At 35.3% G+C, this 25,585-nt stretch overlaps 1 protein-coding gene across 1 annotated transcript in view; it reads left to right on the forward strand.

The window, feature by feature from the left end:
* Window positions 1–25,585, forward strand: part of XPR1 (xenotropic and polytropic retrovirus receptor 1) — a 202,457-nt gene that overhangs the window by 30,042 nt on the left and 146,830 nt on the right. Inside the window, exon 2 of the mRNA NM_001192883.1 lies at window positions 538–589. Within this exon, the coding sequence (NP_001179812.1) occupies window positions 538–589 (52 nt within the window). The remainder of the gene's footprint in view (window positions 1–537; window positions 590–25,585) is intronic.

Raw genomic sequence — 25,585 nt, forward strand, 5'->3', positions numbered from 1 at the left:
TAGGCCAGTGATTCTGGGGAGGGGTGATTTTTGTCCTCTGGGGCGTTTGGTACTGTCTGGAGACATTTTTGGTTGGTTGTTGCTGGTATCTAGTGAATCTCTAGATACAAAAGGGGGAAAAAAAAAACACTCTAGATACAAAAAACAAATAAAGAATTATCTAGCCCCAAATGTCAATTTTACTGAGGTTGAGGGATGCTGGAGGCCAATTTGTGACTCACCAGTGGTGGTTTTTTTTTTTTTTTTTTTGGTCTAGAGTGTTCATGATTTTTCATTCTTTTCCAAATTCCCTTTAATTTTTAAAGTATATATATATTAGCCCTCATCTTAAAGATGGGACAGTACTGAATATGAAAGGATAGTATTTGGGTTTTAGCTTATTAAAGTTAATCAAAGTATTTTACTAAATTCTCAATTTGGGGGACCCTGTGTAGTCATTGTCTGGATATTGAAAAAAAAGTAATAATTCAGCTGAAAATGCTTTTACTGTGAAGATTATTCATGATTTGATGTATTTCTTTTCTTACTTTCTAATAGGCTTTTAAGGATATGCTGTATTCAGCTCAGGACCAGGCACCTTCTGTGGAAGGTAAGATGCATTAATCCCTACATTTAACCACATACAACTTCTTTTTAAGAAGAGATATTTTAAACCAAATAGTATAAAACTAATATAACTTACCCTACTATACAGATCTTTTTTGGCTTTTGTAATATATATTATGATTACTTTATGTTTCAGTGAAATTTTTATTGTTTAGCTCACATTTACTTTATGATGGATCTCTTATGTCCTTACATCACCTTAGCATTGTGAATCACAGATACTGGTTTAAAGTTCTTAAGTGCCATGCTGCCTCCCCCCAGCAATGTGTTCTTATGTCTGTTTTTCGTATCTGTTCATCCATCCATCCATCATTCAGTGAATCCTTAGTTCATAACTAGTCTGGGTACCAAAGCCTTTTGTTTCTATTTATGTCATGTCTTTAGACTGAGACTAGTGAAACAAGACGTATCTACTCTGTGTGTGTGTACATAGATATAAGCATGTATATGTATGCATGTGCACAGCTTGGCAGTCGTAAAGTGACTGACCTAAGCATAGTGGTTATCTTTCTAATTATCTTTATTGATCCTTCCTTTTCTGTTACCTCAGCTTCTGCTCACCAGTTCACTCTTTATGGGTTTAACCATTGATAGGTTTGAGGAGTTGTAAGTTAAAGTTGTAGTTCTTATGTCAGTAAATAGGAGCTAATTCAACAACTATTTGAGGGAGTGTTCCTTCTGAGGCCGGATATTCTTTTAAAATTTTGTATCATATTTCCATGAGAGATGAATATGAAGTTTATTAAAACTATAGATCTGTAATTAAAAATCTGATTGTCTTTAATGACATAGACATGTATATCTTTCTAACCATTCTGAATTCAAAGTGTGCTTCCTTCAGAATCTCAAAATCTTTACCAGGATACTGACACCTGGGTATTAGTTTTATAATATGTCACTAAATTTTGGATTATATTTAATACATTTAATATAATTAATGTGTTCTCTACTATTTAACTGAAGACAAATATTTAGTTCTTTATTGGGTTATTATCTCTTATGTGTCTTGAAGAGTACCACCTCAAAAGAGTTTAAGAATATGAGAAAAATGAAATTATGTGGAAGTTAAGGTGATTTCCTCACCCTGTGTAACTTGCTTTAGTAGTGGTTCTTTTAACTTTATTCTAATTGGGCTACTTCTCCTTAATTTTTTTTTTTTTTTTAAGTTTTACCATCTGGTTTGTAACAAAGATATTCTGAAGTGTGTTGAACGTTATAATGTTCTTTATTCATCCTTCCATGCTAGGTCATGTTGCTAGTAAATCTCATACACTGTCAGCTGTTTTTGGAGGAAAAACTAAATTCTGTCAAAGTATGCTAAAATTGACAAATATTTACAGTTAATAGCTTTTTATCTCATTGTCCAGAGACATGAACTTCATTGGACCCTGTTATAAAGGGAGTATTGTAGGCTGATTATGCACATGTATGTGCTGTCTTCATAGGGGAAATATTTTGAACTTATTCATTCTTTCAATTCTCAGATAAACACTAAAGTCATGTAGTTTTTATTTTCTTAACAGGAATTTTTCTTTTTAGACACACTGAAGAATTGAAAGTAGTTTAAGGAAACATTATCTTATATAGTATTGAGGTTAGAAAATGTTATTAAAGGGACTCAATTTTGTCTCTCATTTGCATTGTGATACTGTATTAATTTATTCTCTTTTATACAGTGTTTAAATTATAATCATTTCTGTTATTCCTTTATTCTTGCTACTGAGATCATATTTCTAGATTTTTATTTAGCAGTTATCTGTAAAGTAATGCATCATCAACAGATTTATCACAGAGTCCAAGATAGGGCTTTCAACTTTTAACATTTTTCTCAGGCCAAATAAAATAGGATATGGGGAGTGTAACTCAGGCACTGATAGTTTTACTGTCTCTCTAGGTAATTCTAATATATAGCCAAAGTCAAGAACCCTTGCCATAAATAATCTTAAAGAATTTTAGGTCAGTATTGTTAATGCTAAGTTTTTTTAGATAATAACTAGTCAGTAGGTTAATCGATTTCTTAAGTTCATTGGTAGTTTGATTATTCTATTAGCATCAATAGGATGTTTATTTTTTAAATGTTTATTGCATTGAGTTGAGTATAAGTAATAGCTGTACTGATTATTTACATATATTAAATAGTTATAACTTAATATTGTTATTAGAATTAAAGAATTATTTTTACTACTTAAGATGAGTCAGTGCAATAAGTGGCATATTCATATTTTCACAGTACTTTTGTTTAAGATGGAATGGGTTTCTAATTATAGTGAAAGAAAAATAACTTGAAATGGATTCTTAAAGAGTGAAGTGGTTTATCTGATAGAAGTATATTAGATAAAAGGCACAGTATATGAAAGCTTTTGTTTGATAAGAATTTGTTCACTATTTTTTACACTAGTGGATCATTTTCTTCTAATTTTTAGATAGTGCTTTTATTCTAATATCACAGATAAGGTGGCTTTTTTCCCATATAAAAGTAAATCAACCAAACAAAATTAATTTCAATGTATTAAGAAATCAAAGCATGTTTACTTTAAAGTTGCTTTTATTATTCAAATAAATAAACATTTAGATTATTTTTCTTGGTTATTTTGCTTTATTCATCCTTTGAGAGTTAATTTCATGAATCATTATACGTTGATTCGTGAAAAATAAAGTGTCTCTACTTTTATTTAAAACAAATGTGTTACAAAAAAACAACAAATAAATATTTTGTGGTTGTAACTAGGAGATTCTCATATTCTGAAGGAAAATATTTAAAATGCTAAAAGACTTATTCTCAGGTATTCCTTATCAATTCATATCTAATCTCTTTTGATATGTGTTAATATCATTGCCTGCTCTTCCGTGTAATTTGTTAGTTTTGGTAGGCATTCACATTTGGAAATATGTGACCAAGAAGATGGCTTAAAATTCTTTGTTAAAACTTACACATTACTTTGCCAACAAAGGTTTGTCTAGTCAAGGCTATGGTTTTTCCTGTGGTCATGTATGGATGTGAGAGTTGGACTGTGAAGAAGGCTGAGCGCCGAAGAATCGATGCATTTGAACTGTGGTGTTGGAGAAGACTCTTGAGAGTCCCTTGGACTGCAAGGAGATCCATCCAGTCCATTCTGAAGGAGATCAGCCCTGGGATTTCTTTGGAAGGAAAGATGCTAAAGCTGAAACTCCAATACTTTGGCCACCTCATGCGAAGAGTTGACTCATTGGAAAAGACTCTGATGCTGGGAGGGATTGGGGGCAGGAGGAGAAGGGGACGACAGAGGATGAGATGGCTGGATGGCATCACTGACTCGATGGACATGAGTCTGAGTGAACTCCAGGAGTTGGTGATGGACAGGGAGGCCTGGCGTGCTGCGATTCATGGGGTCGCAAAGAGTCGGACACGACTGAGCAACTGATCTGATCTGACACAGTGTAATGATTTTAAAATAAGGACATAATTAAGAATTTTACTGTTTATTTTATCTTTTTTCTGCAGGAAGAATTGTAGAACATATGTGACAGTAAAATGAGGATTTATTTTATGTGGAGGGGCAGACACGCACTTAGAACCTTTAAATTCAACCTTTAATGAAGTAATGTTTTGAGGAACTTTCAGAAATAGATGCTAAAACCCTTTAAACTATATTGTGCTTTTTATAATTCCTGCTGTCAGTGAGGTATTTGGGACAGATTAAATTAAGCTGCAAACGGAAAGTCCCAACGTCAGTGAATCAGTAGTATCTTAATAATCAGGATTGTTTTGAGGCAAGACAGTTTATTATGGATATGACAACAGAACTTCTAATTGTGGTACCCATTTAACATAATCAAATTTTGTCAAATTTTTTGGTTTGGCCACAAATTTTTGGTCACCCTGTTCTTGGGTAAATAGTCACACCTGTATCGGGAAAATTTCCTCCTTCAGGATAATTTTGATACTTATGACTTACACACTTCATATAATTTGTATACTAAATTTGTTTTGGTTTATACTGAGTTATTTTCACGTAAAGCTTCAAACTTTATTTTGCCATCATCTTTTTAAAATATAGTATCTTTGTTAAGAAGCATTAATGTTTTCTATTCTTGTGATGGAAAAATATGAGAATCTGACAGTCAGGCTATGTCACAGAATTAAAAATCGACATTTCTAATTGAAAGGAACTTTTAAAAGATCATTTTGCTTCATCATCATTTTAGATTTATGCGATCTGAGACCATGTTAAGTTTGCATGACTCAGGAAGAACAATCAGGATTACTGATGCTATAGGTGACAACCAAAGGAGAATTCAAGAGATTAAACTAGTATTGAAACATAAAAATAGTTTTTTATATTTACTTTATATTTTTATCCAAATGGTGTCTTTGAATTCAAACATTTTTAATCAGGCATTTCCTTGAGTCTTTGTATTTTTAAAAGAAGCATTATCTAGTTTGAATAGTACTGAACTATTAGACTTATTGGGCAGAAACTAATTGTCTTTCCAGAAATCTGTACAAAGTTTTTTATTACTCCAAATAATTCCTAGAAGTATTGGGAAAGGTGTATAAAATTAGATAAAATCATTAGATAGCAGTAGTTATAAAGGTTAGAATAAGGGGGAAATAAAGATAGAATTGTAAGAGAAAACTCCAGTAAATTTTTATTTATTTATTTATTTATGGCTGAGCTGGTCTTCGTTGCTGCACTCAGGCTTTCTCGATTGGCAAGTGGAGGCTACTCTCTAGTTTTGGAAAATGTGCTTCTCATTATGTTGGCTTCTCTTGTTGTAGAGCACAGACTCTAGAGCCAAGGGCTTCAGTGGTTGGGGCTTATCGTCTCTAGAGTCCTGGCTCAGTAGTTGTGGTTCACAGGCTTAATTGCCCTGCGGCATGTGGAAGCTTCCTGGACCAGGGATTGAACCCATGCCCCCTGCATTGGCAGGTAGTTTCTTAACCACCCGTATCTCCCTGAACCACAAGGGAAGTCCTCCAGTAAATTTAATATATACAATAGATACCATAAAGATCCTGGAAGGAAAAGAACATCAAATAAAATTAAGGAAATCTGAGTAAACTATGGACTTTAGTTAATAATGTATCATTATTGGCTCATTAATTCTGACAAATGTACCATACTCATCATGTAAGATGTTAATAACAGGAAAACTGGAGAGTGGGGGGCAGTAAATGTACAAGTTTTGTAACTTTTGTACAACTTTTCTGTAAATATAAACCTATTCTAAAATGAAGAGTTTATTTAAAAAAATAAAAAGATGCTATAAGATTTATACAGTTTTCCAGAAGCTAATTGTAAGTTCAACCCTGACTTTGCTGGAGTTCAGAAGGTAGAGGTGAGCATGATTAATTTCAGAATTAATTCATAAGGTAAATTTATACCAGTTCCTCAGAAAAAGATCGGTTTTTACTAAACATGAGATTAAAGAGAAGTCCTTCCTTCGGATCTTCAGGAAGAGTATTTTCTTTGGTGTGCTAGATTGTATCCCCAACAGCTATTTTACAGAAAGCATGGCAGTAAGTTTCATGAGACAGCCTCTTAGAATCCAAGGGTATGATGTAAACATTTATTACTCTGACCTACAAGGCCCTAAATAATCTGATCCTGTGTCTGTAACCACACCATTTTCCCCCTTCTTTACTAGGTTCCAGTCCTATTGCCTTTTCTATACCTAAATCAGCCCAAGCTTGTTCTTACAATAGGGCCTTAGCTCTTGCTCTGTGTTGAGAATGACTAGATCATTTCATAGCTGTGTCCTTCAAGAGACCTTCTGAATAGTCAGTCTTATTAGCCCCTCAGTCACTTTTTTACATCACCCTATTTTATTTATTTTTGCATTCAGTTCTTTGATATCTTGTGTTTTTTTCATTGATTTATTAGTTTTCTTGAGATAGTATATTAAAAGACACTTTCTCCTTGGAAGAAAAGCTATGACCAGCCTAGACAGCATATTAAAAAGCAGAGACATTATTTTGCCAACAAAGGTTTGTCTAGTCAAAGCTATGGTTTTTCCAGTAGTCATGTACGGATGTGAGAGTTGGACTATAAAAAAAGCTGAGCACATAAGAATTGATGCTTTTGAACTGTGGTGTTGAAGAAGACTCTTGAGACTCTCTTGGACTGAAAGGAGATCCAACCAGTCAATCCTAAAGCACATCAGTCCTGAATATTCATTGGAAGGACTGATGCTGAAGCTGAAACTCCAATACTTTGGCCACCTGATGGGAAGAACTGACTCATTGGAAAAGACCCTGTGCTGGGTAAAGATTGAAGGCAGGAGGAGAAGGGGATGACAGAGGATGAGATGGTTGGATGGCATCACCGACTTAATGGACATAAGTTTGAGTAAGCTTTGGGAGTTGGTGATGGATAGGGAAGCCTGGTGTGCTGCGGTCCGTGGGGTTGCAGAGAGTTGGACACGACTGAGTGACTGAACTGAACTGAGGCAATAGAAGTCCCTTGAAACCAGAGATTTTTACCTTTTTTTTTTTTTATGTTTTATATTTAGTATCTAAAATAGGCACATACCTTACATATTTACTGAGCACATTAATGAGTAGGAATAAATATGAATCCTTTCCCTCAATATTCCTTAAAGCCAAAGTACCATTTATTTAAAAATTCACCTAGCTTGCTTCTTTGTTTTTAGTTTTGTTTTTTAATTTTTAACTTCTTTTGATCTTTAGATGCAGAATTTTGCCTGCTGGTTAGAAGGCTAAGCATAGTTTGTTATTTTTTTATAATGCTGATTGTCATTTCATAAACTGTAGGCTGAGGTGACACACATAGCCTTTCTTTAAAACTAGAATAGAAGCAGATGATGTTACATCTTAGTTTATAAAGATTTTTTGGCGTTGTGTTGTCTTGATACCAAGCACAGTTTGCTTTGATTGCTGAGGTTTGTATAAGCCATTGGGTGGTTGTATATTTTTTGTAAGACACTAAACCACTTTTTGTTTTTATATGCTTCTTTTCAAAGATATATGAAATAGGCATAAATTTGAAAAACCATGTATGAATTGTTGAATATTTTCCATGTATGTCTACTTTAATGGAATATGTGTTTTAGAGAATTTGAATTGAAATGGAAAGACCTCAAAGTGCTTTTTTTCCTTTTGCATTTTGTCTCTTCTGTTACAAAGTATTCCTTTTGATGGAGAATATATGGCTGATGTTAGCCTAGTATAACTCTGATTCAGTTAGCTTAATACAGCTCTCTGACTTTCTAAAATGGGATGAACAAGATATAGTTAAGGATGTAAGTCACTGACCACTGCTGTACTAGCCTCTGCTTTTCTAGCATTTCTTTTTAGTTGCCCACCCCCTTTCCCAATCTTACTACAAACAGATTTTGTTGGATCATTTTTTGCTTAGGTCTCCTCTGCTTATTCAACTTGATTAGCAGATGTGTTACAGTCTCCCTAAGCTCCTTAGAATTCAGCTCTTAGTGGCATTGAAGATGAAAGTATGCTTGTAAATAATTCATTCTGATTATACGCTTAAATGGACAGAGTCCACTTCAGGCGTCTTCTTCCACCTCACCTCTTTCCCCAAGTCTTTGTTGTTTTAACAGATGTGAGGTTGCTTTTTAAATTCAAGAGGACGGAAGACTGAATTGCATTTCTAAAATTCATGAAGTAGTTTTGCATGTATAGGATTGCTGTCAGATCTATGCATTCACAGTACATTACTTACGTTGTTTATAATCTTGTGTCTCCCTTCCCCCAGTTTTTCATTTTGTTTTCCTATATCACTGTCTGTTTAAAATTTTTTTTTCTGACCTAGAAATAAAGCCATCTGATATTTATGATAGGGAGAACTATATCTAATTTGTTACATTTTTGGCTTGGTAGTAGCATGAGAGTATCTTTTATAAGTTCCACTTTCCTGCTAGTGTTGTTTTGTTCAGTCATTTATTGTCGATGTTTAGAAGTCCTTCTGCTAGTAGTGGGTTCATATTGTATGAGAAGACTATATACCAGGGACAAGTAGAGAGTTTAATCCCCAAAATTCTAGATTTGTTTGTGACCACTACAACCTTCTTTTGAAATAAATACAGATTGCTAAAAGCAGAAGTTGAGACGTGAGGCAAGCCAAAAAGATAATTGTCATCTCTTTAAGAATAATGTATTTTCTGTTCCCCATGAACTTCTTGTAGAAAGGATCAAAAGACCTGACTGATATTCAGAGACATGTAATGGAGTTTTTTCTTCTGAAGGATGTGCCTAGTTCATGTTTACATTGGAAAAGGATTGCATATTCCCTTGTATTATGGAAATGACAAGTTCTAGATAAAAAATATTATTACCCTCAAAAATATACTTGTGTATTCTTTAAAGATGCCGCTGATCTTGAACTAGTTCGCTAATAGGAAAGATATGCTTCTGAATGATAAATAACATTGCTATTTGAGTTGACAAAAATACTTCTCTTTCACAGAGAATTAAGCATAATTTAAAGCTCACTGTTAGGACACAAGATGATGCTATAAATAGGTAGTAAAATTATGCGATGAAAATACGTATCAACTTTGAATAGCATACAAGTAGGAAGCTAGAAGAAATGAAAAATGCTTTACTATTTTTTTTATTAGATAGACTATTTCTTTAATTAAAAAAAACATCTAACATTGCCTTAAAACTAGTGATGTTCTTGGGGCTCCACTCTCCCTCTCCGCCCACAGCATTGTATTCCAAAGTCAGAAACTTCTAAGTTAACTAGTTCAAAGTCATTCTATTTTTGAGAATAGAGTCAGAATTAAATGCAAGTCTCTCTAATTGCAAAGTCCATGTCCTTAACTTCTCTGGAATATTACCTCTGTAGGCATCATATGTGTAATTGGAAACAACAACATAGTTCAGTTCAGTTAAGTTGCTCAGTCGTGTCTGACTGTTTGCGACCCCATGAATCACAGCACGCCAGGCCTCCCTGTCCATCACCAACTTCCGGATTTTACACAAACTCATGTCCATTGTGTCGGTGATGACATCCAACCATCTCATCCTCTGTTGTCCCCTCTCCTCCTGCCTTCAGTCTTTGCCAACATCAGGGTCTTTTCACATGAGTCAGCCCTTCACATCAGGTGGCCAAAGTATTGGAGTTTCAGCTTCAACATCAGTCTTTCCATTGAAGACCCAGGGCTGATCTCCTTCAGAATGGACTGGTTGGATCTCCTTGCAGTCCAAGGCACTCTCAAGAGTCTTCACCAACACCACAGTTCAAAGGTGTCAATTCTTTGGCACTCAGCTTTCTTTATAGTCCAACTCTCACATCCATACATGACTACTGGAAAAACCATAGCCTTGACTAAATGGACCTTTGAAAAATGCTTTTAATCTTTTCTTTGTGATACTACAGAATATTTAAAATATTTTCAGTATTTAAAGTTTTCCTTTGCATATAAAGGTCAATAGCACACAAGGGTACTGTGTCATTTGTCACACAGTGCTATTTCTTTATTTATTGGTAAGTTTGAGGGAAGGTCATAAAGTAGAGAAGGAATAATTACAAAACAGTAAGTCACAAAACAAAAATTCTGGAAATTATTGGTATCTACTCTGCATTGTGTACAAAAGAATACTGTAACACATGAATGAATATGATTTCAGATAGAATTTTCTAAACTAGTATTAGAAAACTGGAACAATTGTTAAAGCTTTAAGTTGGCAGAACTTTCAGTTAAGGAAAGTTTTTCTTTATGCTCTTTTTTCATTAGGTAGGACCACCTTACGTCTTTAGTGAAAGAATGCCAATGAGAAAGGTAGAAAGAATAGAAAGTTTTGATTAGAGAGTAGTTTTCCAGCACTGGGTTATATCATTGAATAAAAGAAACTAAAATGCCTGACCTCAAGGTAGAAAAGATGCTCTGAAAATCGTTTAGATTCGCAATAATGTTTAATTATTGCAGTAATAAGAAGAAGGAATAAGGCATTCAGTGGTTGAAAGAGTAGATAATCATCTGTTAGTTTTCTGTGTCTGCTCTAACAGTTTATCACAAACTTGGTGGCTTAAAGTAAGAGACACTTGTTCTCTCTCAGTACTGGAGGCCACAGTGGGAAATCAAGATGTTGGCAGGGCTTCACTCCTGGAATTTGGGGGGGGGATGATCTATGTCTTCCAACCTCTGGTAGTTGCTGACTTCTTTGGCTCGTGGCCACTTCACCCCAATCTGTGCCTCTTCACTTTGCCGCCTTCTCCATCTATTCTCTGTGTATCTAAGAACATTTTTCATTGGATTTAAGGCTTCCTGGGTAATTCAGGATGATTTCATCTCATGATTTAATTTCATCACAGATTCAAGTGATTTGACATAGATATCTTTTGCCCGTTAGTGAGAACAGTTGTGGTCAGTTTTGGCCCACCATATCCCTAAATCTGAATTGAAAAAAATGCATTGTAGTTCATGTTGTATCTTCAAACTTGGTGCTAGAGCTAGAGGTACAACTGAGGCATTTGTTTTCACAGTCTAATCTACCCACATTGAAGGGACAGTCAAATGATGTTAAAAAAAAAATTAAGTAGATACACAGAAAGTAAAAAGCTGTCCAGTATATAGGCTTGACTGTATAAAATATAATATAGGACAGTTTACCTGCTTCTAACCAAACTATCCCTCTTTAGGATTTCTTTTATATTTCTAGTAGCCTTCCTGAGGGAAACAAAAAGGCAGACCTTGTCCTAGCATGCAGGGTTCATGTCCTCTCTTCCCTCCAACATTTTTATTATGAAAAATTTGAAGATACACAGAAGTAGAATGTGTACAGAATCCCATGTATCCATCACCCAGCTTCACTTCTTATCAATTGCCTAATCTTGTTTTGTCCTCCTTGATTATTTTGAAGCAGATTCCAGAAATTATATCATTTTTCCATAAATATTTCTTTTGTTTTAAGCATACATTTAGAAAAGTATAGTTGATTTACAATGTTGTGTTAGTTTCAGGTGTACAGCAAAGTGATTCAGCTATAGTAAGTCCTGTGTTCTACAGTGGGTCCCTCTTAGTTACCTATTTTTTGTATAGTAATGTGTAAATGTTAATCCCAAACTCCTAATTTTAGCCCCCCTTTCACTGTTGGTAATCATTTGTTTGGTTTGTAAGTCTGTAGATCTGTTTCTATTTTGTATATAAGTTCAGTTGAATCATTTTTTAGATTCCACATATAAGTAATATCATGTTTGTCTTCCTCTAACTAATTTCACTTAGTATGTGACGTCTTGGTCCATCCATGTTGCTTCAGATGGCGTTGTTTTCATTCTTTTTTATGGCTCAGAAATACTCCATTGTGTGGAATCACATATCACATCTTTATCTGTTCATCTGTTGATGGACATTTAGGTTGCTTCCACATCTTGGCTATTATAAATAATGCTGCTATGAACATTGGGGTACATATGTCTTTTTGAATTATGATTTTCTCTAGTGTAAATATTTATAAAGGATAGTTCCTGTCCTATTTACCAAAATACAGTTATCACACATAAAAATATTATTAGTAGTTTCTTAATATTATTAAGAATATAAGATATTTGATACTATTAAGAACTTACTATTAATATATTTTAAAAGATATTTTAATCTGACCAGAGACACAAATAAGATCTATCATATGATTTATTGTGTTTGATTATCAAGTCTGTTAATTCTCCATCCATCAACAGTGGCACCATCCAAAACAGTAGCCACTAGCCACAAGTAGCTAGTAAAGTTTAAATTAATTACAATTAAAATGAAATACTCTGATCTTCAGTCACACTACTTACATATCAAGTGCTCAGGAGCCACGTGAGGTTAGGGAATACCATATTGGACACCACAGAACATTTCACTCATTGGAGAATGCTTTATTGGTTCAAACTGGTATGTAGGTTTCTGACTCTCTTATTTTTCTTGCATTTTTCTTTTTAAAATGTTAATTATTATTATTATTTGGTGGAGCAAACTGATTTGTTTGTTTTTTTGGTCTCCCAGAGTCTGGATTTTACTGATTGTATTCCTGTGGTGTGCCTTAACATGTTGTTTGTTCTCTGTATTTCTTGTAAATTTGTAGTTAAGTCTAGAGAGTTGTAAGTATTATGTATATATACTTTCTCCTAAGAACACTATATACATGCTTGTGTGTACCTATTTTAGGAGGGATATATAATATCAGATTGTTTCTCTTTGTTATGTTACTAACTACTGATCATTGCCTAGCCTTAGATCCATGAATTTGTTAAGGTGTACAAAATGGTGATATTTTAATGCTCTTGTGTTTATTAGCCAGCATTCTCTAAAGAGAAACTTCCCTTTTCTAACTCTTTGGTTGCCCTTAGCTACAGACTGTATAGGAAAAGTAGGATGATTGCCTAATTCTTCTATAGTTTTCAAAGCAGTATTGGTGCTTTAACATTTTACAAAGATGATTAATGAAATGTTTCTTCTAAGTGTTTTAGTGAATTAATATGAGGGCAGGAGGAGAAGGGGATGACAGAGGATGAGATGGTTGGATGGCATCACCGACTCAATGGACATGGGTTTGGGTGAACTGTGGGAGTTGGTGATGGACAGGGAGGCCTGGTGTGCTGAGATTCATGGGGTTGCAAAGAGTTGGACACGACTGAGCGACTGAACTGACTGATGTTTGAATCTGTTTACTTAGTTATGTTTTGTTCCAGTGTAGTTTCTATCTCTCTTGATCAGATTTTTAGCTTTGACCCAGTAGGAGCCTTTTCAAATGATTTTCTTATTCCTTTTGATATGACCCTTATAATCTTTGATTGCTTCCTTTCTATCTGGTATGACAAAACTTTCCAGACTCATCTGACATATTTCCAGTCTGGGACCTGGAATCATTTTGCCAAGGAGTCTTGATTCTTTCTGTGATAACCAGGGAGTCTTAAGTCCTTTAAAAGCCAAATAACAGCATTTCTTTCAGAGTATCATTGCTACTGAGTTATTCATTGTTTTAAACTTTCTTTTTCAGTGGGAAGAAATGCATACATACATACCCATAGATGCATAAATACGTAAATGTGTATATAATTATATTATAAGAGAAAGTACTTCATTCATTAAAGCTTAGATTCTTAGTATACTTTAGACTTGAAAGTGTCTGCTCCAGCTTTGAAAAGGTGAACTGTGATGACTTTTAGGATTGAATAATAAATACCCTTGCCTGCTAACCATAAGTACAGCTCTTTGGGATTATAGTGTTGAGGGGTAGGGAATCTGCCTATACTGATTAAATTTTCATTTTCTTTATTGAAGGTTGAGAGGAGAACATAGTTTAGCCCTACAAGATTGAGTGCCAGAAATCGATCAGCTATGCTCTTGTTACAAAAGATGCAATCAGTTGAGATTGGAAAAGGAAATTGAATTTTTATTGGTGTGTTATCACATGCAGTTAATTTTGCATATACTCCTGAGGCACATGAATCTTATTTGAGGTTGAAATATCTATACTTTGAGTCAGGGCATTGCAAATTTAGTGTGATTAAATGTATTTAAGAGTTTCTGTTGTTTCACAATTGCTGTGCAGTTCTAAAATATGTTCTTATTAGGCTATTCAAAATGGAATCTTTTGGTCATTGAAATGAGAAAATGAAATAGCAAATTTGGGCATTCCTCTTATAAAGGATGGAGCCGAAAAAGGTAACTTATATTGTAAGATTTATTGTTTTTATACTCTTTTTTTTTTCTATATGAGACCTCTGTTATCTTAGCGTATAACAAGTTTGTTATTTTTCTGGAAGATTATGACTTGTCTTTCTACTTAAGGAAAAATATGGTATGATGGTTCACTCATGACATGGTAAATGAGTTGGGGTGTTTACAGCAGAGAGGAATTTTTAACAATACAATAATAGTGCAGTATATTAGGTACATACCTTCAGGAACAGTTTATCTACAATGTCCACAAAAGAATTTTCATAAATGAAGTAGTAAGAGAATGATTAATGAAGGAGTTGAGATTTGAATTAGGCCTTGAAACATAGTTATAACTGTAGGAGAAGGCTTTCTAGGCACAAAGAAGCAGCAGGACAAAACCAAAGAGTGTGTAAGTACATGAGACACTGAGGGGCGATTCAGTGAAATACTTTAAATGAAGCGGAGGGGTATTACAGGAGAATAGTGAACTGGGAGAAGGCAATGGCACCCCACTCCAGTACTCTTGCCTGGAGAATCCCATGGATGGAGGAGCCTGGTAGGCTGCAGTCCATGGGATCGTGAAGAGTCGGACATGACTGAGTGACTTCATTTTCACTTTTCACTTTCATGCATTGGAGAAGGAAATGGCATCCCACTCCAGTGTTCTTGCCTGGAGACTCCCAGGGACGGGGGAGCCTGGTGGGCTGCTGTCTCTGGGGTCGCACAGAGTTGGACACGACTGAAGCAACTTAGCAGCAGCAGCAGTGAACTCTAAGGATGAGGCCAAATTTCCAAGAGTCTTAAATTGTTTTTAAAAGGTGGATTTTATTTGGGAGACCAGTATATGTTAACATTTGGGGCTGTTAGTCTAACGCAGATGAAAATTTAGAGATCATTGTGAGTTCTTTGTACTAGTTCAGCAGTATCCACATATAGATAGATAGAAGTCCAGAGGAATGTGGACTTTTAGGTACGGTACCATCTAGTCTTCAGCTCTGCTGTTTTTATGATTCCTATAGTTGTGTCCTCATCCATGTTGAGAGTCTTCCAACTGTCTGCCATCAATAATTAGGGTCAAATGCTGCCTTCAAGATACAGGAAAAACCAGATTCACAATTTTGAAAACTTATTATTGAAATATGGTGATTTACATTATTGTTCGTTTCAGGTGTGCAGCATAGTGTTTCAGTATTTTTGCAGATTATGTTGTGTTATAGAGTATTACACGATATTGGGTATACTTCTCCATGCTATATAGTATACCCTTGTTGCTTGTATACTTTATTTATAATAGCTTGTATCTTTAATTTCATACCTAATTTTTCCTTCCTCACCTTTCCTTTCCCATTTTGTAACTAGAAGTTTGTTTTGTATAGAAGATTTGTAATTTTTAATTAGCTACATGACCCAGAATATTCACAGAAATATTCTTTCCTTTTTTCTTTTTTTTGGAGATAAATTGATATAAGATAAAATTAACCATTGTAAGTGTACTAGCAGTCAGTGGCGTTTAATACAGTCACAGTGTTGTTCAACCATCACTTTTATCAAGACACAGAGCACTTAAAGTGAAAACAAAGTTTACGATAAAGTAATTTTTGGTGATGTTTTTGCTTGCTAGTTTTTTAGTCAGTGTTACTTGTAGAATATACTTTTAAAATTCTTCCTTGCATTCATATTTATAAGGATATTTATATATTTTATAAAAGCAGAAATTTCATTCATGAGTGCTCAGACCTAAGCACCTCCCAAAGTGGTGCTTTATTACATTGGGCATTAGGGTTCATATGAATTTGAGGGGGACCACAAATATTCAGTCTGTAGTACCCCACTTTGTCATTGCATACCTTTTTTATATATTGCTGAATTAAAGTCATTAAAATTTCATTAGAATTTTTACATCTGTATTCATATAGGATATATGTCTATAAAGTCATTTGGGCCTGCAGCTTTCTCTGTTGGGAAGGTTTAAATAAGGTATTCAGATTATCCATTTTTTCTCGAGTAAGCTTTGGTAGTTGATGCCTTTTAAGGAATTATTAATAATATATTTAAATTGCTGAACTTATTGATATAAAGTTGCTTATTACATTCCCTTATTATTTTACTAGCTGTAGAATCTGTAGCTCTGTTACCTTGTTCATTCCTGATATTGGCAATTTGTGTCTTCTTTTTTGTTTACTTACAGTCTGGCTGGAGGTTTATCAGTTTTGTTAATCTTCTCAAAGAATCAGCCTTCACTTTCATTGATTTTTCTCTCTTTTTTCTTCTGTTTTCTATTTCATTGCTTTCCTCATTATCATTATTCTTTCTTTCTTTCTTTTGTTTGTTTGTTTTATTTTTTTTTTGGCTTGCTTTGAGTTTAATTTGCTTTTCTTTTTCTAGACTTTTAAGGTAGAAGCTTTATTTCCAGTGTTACCCTTTTCTGTTGATCAGCTCTTGTAATCAGCATTTTAATCATTTTCTTGGTTGAGATTGCTAATAATAGTATTTCAACCACTTCATGAGATGGAAGGAATAGCTAATGTTCTGAATTATCAATTTGAATCCAAAAGGCTAAGATGATGGCCTAAGCAAATCAAGATGCAGGCTAATTAAGAAAAATCTCAAATCCTACATTCAGTACCAGAAAATCAATTTGCAAAGTATGGGATAAGGGAGATCAACTTTAGTTCATTATTGGTTAAGAGTAGTCAGTAGGATCCACAGTGCTGGATAACAAGGTACGGTTATCTGAATGTAATGTGGCTACACAAAATCTAATTTGATCAAAGTCTTTATTAATGTAAATATAGTGTTTAGAAAAAGGAAGATAATTAACCCACTCTTCTTTACTGAATAAATCGTTTCTGGAATCTCGTGTTTAATTCTGAACACTACACTAAAGGATTCAGACATGTTAGAATTCTTGGCCAGAGAAAGCAGATTTGTAGGTAGACAGACCATGCCATAATGAGACTTGGAATCATAAGATGTTAGAATCCTTATAAATCTCAGAGATTGCTTTATTTTTCAGTTTAAGAAATCAAAGCTAGGAGCTGTCAGTTAACTCACTGTTACACAAATAATCAGTGACAAGTGTTGAAGATTGGATTTTCAGTTTTCAGACATCATTGTAGCATTCTTTCCACTGACTCATCTTGTTATCAAAATATGGTCATAAGAGGTGTGTGAGAGTTCTTGAGATGAGAAAAAGACCAGTGATCAACAGTAAAGTGCTGTAATAAAATTGTTTTAATCTTAACAAAAAAGATTAAGTCATCTGTGTGGTTCCCAGCTCCTGTAGGTAGTCAGTGGAAGACTGGACTGGTCAGTCCCCTGTGTGAAATACTGTAGATGGACTCATGTATCAGATAAACTGTGGGCCATATCATCTGTAGAATTCTTTCTGAATCCATGCCTTCTTCTGGTAGCTGCCATGGTTACTTTATGCGTTCTCATACTGCTGCCGTTTCCCCCAGTACTAATGTAGTACTGCCACTAGCTTGGAATTCCCAGGGGTGACTTGCGAAAGACAGGTTTACCTCTTCCTGTCTATCTTAGGGCCGTTTTTCTTTTCCTTTTCTCTGGATGTCAAGCATAATCTTTGGGAAGTTTTATTTACTTCTGCTTTATAAGAAGAAACAGGTTTTTCTCTCTGCTTTCTTTAGAAGACTGCTTCTCTTTTTTCTAGAGTGTTTGTGCTTCTAATGCTAATTAACCCTGTTTCTCAAGTTGGAGTCTCAATTTCATTGCTCTTTATGTGTATTTGAATGCTAAAAGCAGTACTTTGTAATGTTGAAACTTAGTGGCATAGTATGATAAAGGCTGTAAATGTAAGTAGTAAAAAGATTTTAGAGATAATTCGGTCCATGTTTTGTGAAGAGTGTTCTCTGATCTGTTGGATTATTTTGTGATTTATGAGCAGAAGGTGTTTTGTGGCCAAATAAGATTGTAAAACAGTTAATGACAAAAAGAATTTTTCTTATTGTTTATTAATATTATTGTTACTATTTTTAATTCTAGGGCATTTTAGGACTTTTCTTACTTACTATTTAGTTTACTAAATAGCGACTTCCCTGGTGGCTCAACTGTTAAAGAATCCGCCTGCAATGCAGGAGACCTGGGTTCGATTCCTGAGTTGGGAAGATGCCCTGGAGAAGGGAACAGCTACCCACTCCAGTATTCTGGCCTGGAGAATTCCATGGACTGTATAGGCCATGGCGTCCCTAAGAGTAGGACACAACTGAGCGACTTTCACTTCACTATTTAGTTTACATTGTGACCATCAAAGAGGAAGAGATACACTATTTCATGTTTCCAAAATTTATCTGACCATGAAACCCATTTTTCTTTTTAAGGACTAAAAATTCTGTGAGGCACTTTAGGAAAAATTGACCTTGTCTGTTCCTCTTAATTTAGAGGTTACTAGGACCTAGAGAGGTGAACCAAAGTTCAAATTTCCAGGGTCACTAGTTAGTGATTAGGAAATCACAGTTCTTCTGATCAGCTTCAGGCCTCTTGCAACTAAAATATAATGTACCTTCTTTTTATATTTGATGTCTTTCTCATCGTTATTCTGTCCTTCTACCTCTTACTCATTCTTTTTCCTTCATCCTTACTTTTTTACTCCCTCATCAGTCCTCTTCTCATGCTCGTACATGGTTAAGGAATTTGAAATTGTTGTTTTATATGACTTCTCAAATCATTTTTTTCTTTTATACTTAGGCCTTCATTTTATTGGTTGAAACCTGAATATATTGTTTTTCAAAAACAGTCTCCATTGTGCAATTTCTGAAAAGTATCCACCGAGTTGTAGAAATCTTCAAATGTATATGAATAATTTTAATTATTCAGTTTTTAACTTCAGTGTACGGTGTGACTCTAAGCTTATTTTCATTCTGGCATTTAATGCAGGGGCTAAATATAGAAGTTTGGGTTGGTTACTAAGGTAAGTAGATATATGAAGTCATTTGGAAACATGAGTTTCTTTGAGGAGTTTCAGTCTGAATGAAGGGGGATCGATCTTATTGACATTTAAAGTTAGTTAACTTGGGAATCTGTCCTTTCTCCTTGCCATTTACAATGAGAAAAAGAAAATGTACTTTATTTTGCTAAAATAATACTGAAAGTGAAAGTCTCTCAGTCGTGTGTGACTCTCTGCGACCCCATGGCCTATATTGTCCATTAAATTCTCTAGGCCAGAATACTGCAGTGGGTAGCCTTTCCTCCTCCAGGGGATCTTCCCAACCCAGGAATTGAACCCAGGTCTCCCGCCTTACAGGCGAATTCTTTACCAGCTGAGCCACAAGGGAAGCCTAAGGATACTGGAGTGGGTAGCCTGTCCCTTCTCCAGCAGATCTTCCCGACCCAGGAATTGAACCGGGGTCTCCTGCCCTGCAGGTGGATTACCAACTGAACTATCAGGGAAGCCCCCAGTGATACAGATATATGTAAAAATCTTTTCAGTATGAATAATTGAAAGTAATTAAATCTTTTCAATATGAATAATTGAAAATAATTATAAAACCCAGACCATTTTTATGGTCTGGGTTTTATAATTACACTTATTTAGTTTGGAATACAAGTATCTATACCTCCTCAAGACAATTCCAACTTTATAACTGTGGAACACTGAGTAGGCTCAAGTGTTTATTGTGGTTACTTTTTAATTAACTGAAGTCTTTAACAAGTAATTAAAATTTGGAGTGCACTGGGTGTTGCTTGCTAAAAGTTGTTTCTTGGTACCTTTGGCCTGTAGATACTGTCTGACTTGTAAGTTACTGTAAACATTAGTTAGGTAATTTAGTGAATGGAGACAAATGCATAGAATATTGGTGAATAGTGAGCCAGGGTTTGGAAAAAAATGAGTTGAGATTAAATTCAGAGGCACAGTTATTAGTGCCATTAATGGATTAACAACCATTAAAGAGTAATGGTTATTATTCTTTAATAACAACCATTAAAGAATAAAGTGTTAAAAAAAAAGAATAAAGTGTTTATTCATTTTACTAGTGCTTATTATATAAATAGCTTTCTATTGATAAATGTAATGAAGTGAATTTTCAACTTTTTGCAGAATTTGTTAACTTATTTTGTTACCTTACAAATTAACTTTTGTCAGTTGTTCTTTTTTAAACCTTATTAAGAATGTTCAAACTACCACAGAATTGCACTCATCTCACATGCTAGTAAAGTAATATTCAAAATTCTCCAAGCCAGGCTTCAGCAATATGTGAACCACGAACTTCCAGGTGTTCAAGCTGGTTTTAAAAAAGGCAGAGGAACCAGAGATCAAATTGCCAACATCCACTGATCATGAGAAAAGCAAGAGAATTCCAGAAAAACATCTATTTCTGCTTTACTGTCTATGCCAAAGCCTTTGACTCTGTGGATCACAATAAACTGTGGAAAATTCTGAAAGAGATGGGAATAGCAGACCACCTGAGCTGCCTCTTGAGAAACCTATATGCAGGTCAGGAAGGAACAGTTAGAACTGGACATGGAACAACAGACTGGTTCCAAATACGAAAAGGAGTACGTCGAGGCTGTATGTCACCCTGCTTATTTAACTTATATGCCGAGTACATCATGAGGAAGTCTGGGCTGGAAGAAGCACAAGCTGGAATCAAGATTGCCGGGAGAAATATCAATAACCTCAGATATGCAGATGACACCACCCTTATGGCAGAAAGTGAAGAGGAACTCAAAAGCCTCTTGATGAAAATGAAAGAGGAGAGTGAAAACGTTGGCTTAAAGCTCAACATTCAGAAAACTAAGATCATGGCATCTGGTCCCATCACTTCATGGGAAATAGATGGGGAAACAGTGGAAACAGTGTCAAACTTTATTTTTTGGGGCTCCAAAATCACTGCAGATGGTGATTGCAGCTATGAAATTAAAAGACACTTACCCCTTGAAAGGAAAGTTATGACCAACCTAGATAGCATATTGAAAAGCAGAGACATTCCTTTGCCAACAAAGGTCCGTCTAGTCAAGGCTATGGTTTTTCCAGTGGTCATGTATGGATGTGAGAGTTGGACTGTGAAGAAAGCTGAGTGCCGAAGAATTGATGCTTTTGAACTATGGTGTTGGAGAATACTCTTGAGAGTCCCTTGGACTGCAAGGAGATCAGTCCTGGGTGTTCATTGGAAGGACTGATGCTGAAGCTGAAACTCCAGTACTTTGGCCACCTCATGCGAAGAGCTGACTCATTGGAAAAGACCCTGATGCTGGTTGGGATTGGGGGCAGGAGGAGAAGGGGACGACAGGATGAGATGGCTGGATGGCATCCCCGACTCGATGGACATGAGTTTGAGTAAACTCCGGGAGTTGGTGATGGACAGGGAGGTCTGGTGTGCTGTGATTCATGGGGTCACAAAGAGTTGGACACGACTGAGCGACTGAACTGACTGAAAGCATGTTTGTGTTTATTTAAAAAATAACATGGAAGCAGCCTAGATGTCCATTGACAGATGAATGGATAAAGAAGTTGTGGTACATATACATAGTGAAATATTACTCAGCCATGTAAAGGAACACATTTGTGTCAGTTCTAATGAGGTAGATGGATGTAGAACCTATTATGCAGGGTGAAGTAAGTCAGAAAGAAAGATAAATACTGTATTCTAATGCATATATACGAAACCTAGAAAAATGGTACTGAAGAATTATTTACAGGGCAGTAATGGAGAAACAGACATAGAGAATAAACGTACAGACATGGGGAGAGGGGAGGAGGGTGAGATGTATGGAAAGAGTAACATGGAAACTTCCATTACCATATGTAAAATACATTACCAATGGGAATTTGCTGTATGGCTCAGGAAACTCAAACAGGGGCTCTGTATCAGCCTAGAGGAGTGGGATGGAGGGGGAATGGGAGGGAGGTTCAAAAGGGAGGGGATATATGTATACCTATGGCTGATTCATGTTGAGGTTTGACAGAAAATGACAAAATTCTGTAAAGTAATTATCCTTCAGTTAAAAACTAAATAAATTTAAAAAAATATTGTGCCTTTAGCATAGTTACTCCAATGCTTGACTTCTGTCCTACTGTCATGCAGACTGTGAATGTAATCAGCACCTGAGGGATTACAGAGTAGGAATGCAGATTGTTTACTTGTATACAGAAATGTTTCATAGTGGTTATAAGAGTTGGGTAAATATTCTATATAGCACAAATTTTTTGTTATGAGTGTTTTTTTAAAAATAGTTTTTCAGATTAAACCTCATTTTGTTATTTAGTGTTGGCTTTATGACAGATTTTAGTATCTAAGACTTCTTATGATTTTGCCTTCTCAGATTTATTATCTCTGCTGTTGATTGCTCTTGTTTGTTTTTTAAACAGCCATTCCCTTTCTTCTACCTTTCTTGTCACCTGCTAATTGAATTCTAGTTTTCTTTAGGTTTTTGTGCTACTTTATTCAATTCAGGAGAGGTTGAGCTCTTCTCAGTCTCAGGGGATGAATCTTATTTGGTCTAAGTGAGAGATTCTTAAAATGTGGACCATAGACGGTCTTTGAGATTTTTTTCAGGGAGTATGTGAGGTATAAACTATTTTCCTGATATGTGCTAAGATGTTACTGAATTTTTAAAAAAATCTTATTCTGTCATGAATACATAGTTTCATGTATTTCATGTACTCTGGAGTTTCCCAGAGTCTACATGATGTGTGGTACTCAACAGACAGGAAAATCCAGATATAAGATAGATTAAAAAAAAAATTCTTTATATTAACTTTAATTTTGGAAAATAGTTACTTTTTACCAATATGTTATTTGTTGTTATTTTAAGTAAATGATGTACTTATCATTACTATTTCTCAAACTTTATTTCTGTTATGGTAAATAGTTATATAGATGTTATTCATAAAAACTGAGCTTTTGTGAGTCTTTAATAATTTTTAAGGGTGTATGAGAAGTCATGAGACTAAAACAATTTTTAAATTAATTGTTCTAAGCCACTGTTTGATTTAGGAATGAGTTTGTGATGATTTTGCCAAATAAAACCTGAGGTGAGGATTTCTACAATATGGATTTCAGCAAGGATTTAAGTTCTCTGGCTTTTATAAAAAGTGATAGAGAAGAAATAAATTCTTTCCCCTAGGTTTTTGTTGTGTGGTATTATGCCTGAAACTGCTGCAGCCATCTTCTGACTATGAGGGGAACAGCTGACGTGCTGAGGGTGGCTGAGCAGAGATGGAAAAAATCTGAATCCTTGATGATGTGAAGATATTGACCTGAAACTAATCCTGGAATTACCCTACTTCCAGATGTCTTATCTGAGATAATATATTTCTTTCTTGTTTAAGCCATTTTTTCTTTAAGTCTTATGTTCTTGGCAGCTAAAAGCATTTTATCTGAAACAGCTTCATCCTGACCCAACAAATTCACTAGTATTTCTATTTATAGTGTTGTTTTTTACCTGAGACATATTTCTGTGTCAGAAACTTTATTTTCAGAGACAGGAATAGGGATGTCTGGACAAACCAGTTCAGTTCAATTTAGTTCAGTTGCTCAGTCGTGTCCGACTGTTTGCAACCCCATGGACCACAGCACGCCAAGCCTCCCAGTCTATCACCAACTCCCGGAGTTTACTCAAACTCATCTCCATCGAGTTGGTGATGCCATCCAACCATCTTATCCTCTGTCGTCCCCTTCTCCTCCTGCCTTCAATCTTTCCCAGCATCAGGGTCTTTCAAATGAGTCAGCTCTTCACATCAGGTGGCCAAAGTACCAGAGCTTCAGCTTCAACATCAGTCCTTCCAGTGAACGCTCAGGACTGATCTCCTTTAGGATGGACTAGTTGGATCTCCCTGCAGTCCAAGGGACTCTCAAGAGTTCTACAACACCACAGTTCAAAAAGCATCAATTCTTCGGCACTCAGCTTTTTTTACTGTCCAACTCTCACATCCATACATGACTCCTGGAAAAACCATAGCTTTGACAAGACGGACTTTTGTTGGCAAAGGAATGTCTCTGCTTTTCAATATGCTATCTAGGTTGGTCATAACTTTCCTTCCAAGGAGCGAGTGTCTTTTAATTTCATAGCTGCAGTCACCATCTGCAGTGGTTTTGGAGCCCAACAAAATAAAGTCTGACACTGCTTCCAGTGTTTCCCCATCTATTTCCCATGAAGTGATGGGACTGGATGCCATGATCTTCGTTTTCTGAATGTTGAGCTTTAAGCCAACTTTTTCACTCTCCTCTTTCACTTTCATCAAGAGGCTTTTGAGTTCCTCTTCACTTTCTGCCATAAGGGTGGTGTCATCTGCATATCTGAGGTTATTGATATTTCTCCCGGCAATCTTGATTCCAGCTTGTGCTTCTTCCAGTCCAGCGTTTCTCATGATGTACTCTGCATATAAGTTAAATAAGCAGGGTGACAATATACAGCCTTGACGTACTCCTTTTAGTATTTGGAACCAGTCTGTTGTTCCATGTCCAGTTCTAACTGTGACAAACCAATTACTTTCGCCTTTTTGATTTTGTGCATCCTGGTTCTGTGATTTTAGAATGCCCTTTCTCTTGAAATGTAACCAAAAACTTCCTATTCCTAGCCAAATGACATGTCTTTTTCTGATCTTTCTTCATTTGTGTTATGAAAGTTTTATGCATAATTTTCTTATAGTACTAACAATATTACAATTATTTTTGTGCTTGAAGTTTTCTTCTAATAATTCAAGAATATGTTAAAGGTAGGGCTTTATTTTATTCAGCTTCATCTTGCTTTGTAATGTGGTTTCTGATACATAGTAGTTAGGCCATTATAAAAATGTCTTAGTAAAATTGTGGGGTACTGTTACGCAGCTAACTTGGCCACATCTCAGTGATCCAATTAGATTAATCCTTAAATACAGTGACAAAGGCCAGAGAGTTTGAGACTATTGCCTGAAGTTTTGTATTGGATTGTCTCAAAAAAATCCTCACATGTATGTCCTTAAACACATAGAAGAAGATGTGAGTGGTCAGCCAAAGGGAGAACAAACATTATAGAGGAAGGTGTAGAGAGATTTGAGCAGATGTGAGTATACATAATTTATAAACTTAGCATTATGCAAAAGTGTAAAATAATATAGAGAAAATTTGTAGACTGGTAGATGAGAGAGTTAGTAAGTGGGATCTCGTGATATAAGCAGTTTGGTATAAACAATTTTGTCTAAGAAATAGGACTAAAGAAAGTGAGCCAGTATTGAGATCAAATAATGTATTTGGCTTTGTTTAGCATGTATATAACTTATTAGGATGAACTTTTGATAGTTCTTTATTTGTTGTTAAAGTTTAAAACCTCATGTTTATGTAAATATTTATTTGTCTCTCCAGAGACTGGCAGCAGTGCAACTTTAACTTCGTTATGTGTCCTTTGCTTTGCTTTGAGGATTTAGTGA

Source organism: Bos taurus, chromosome 16 (assembly GCF_002263795.3).
Source record: "Bos taurus isolate L1 Dominette 01449 registration number 42190680 breed Hereford chromosome 16, ARS-UCD2.0, whole genome shotgun sequence".
NCBI classification, from domain to species: Eukaryota; Metazoa; Chordata; class Mammalia; order Artiodactyla; family Bovidae; genus Bos; species Bos taurus.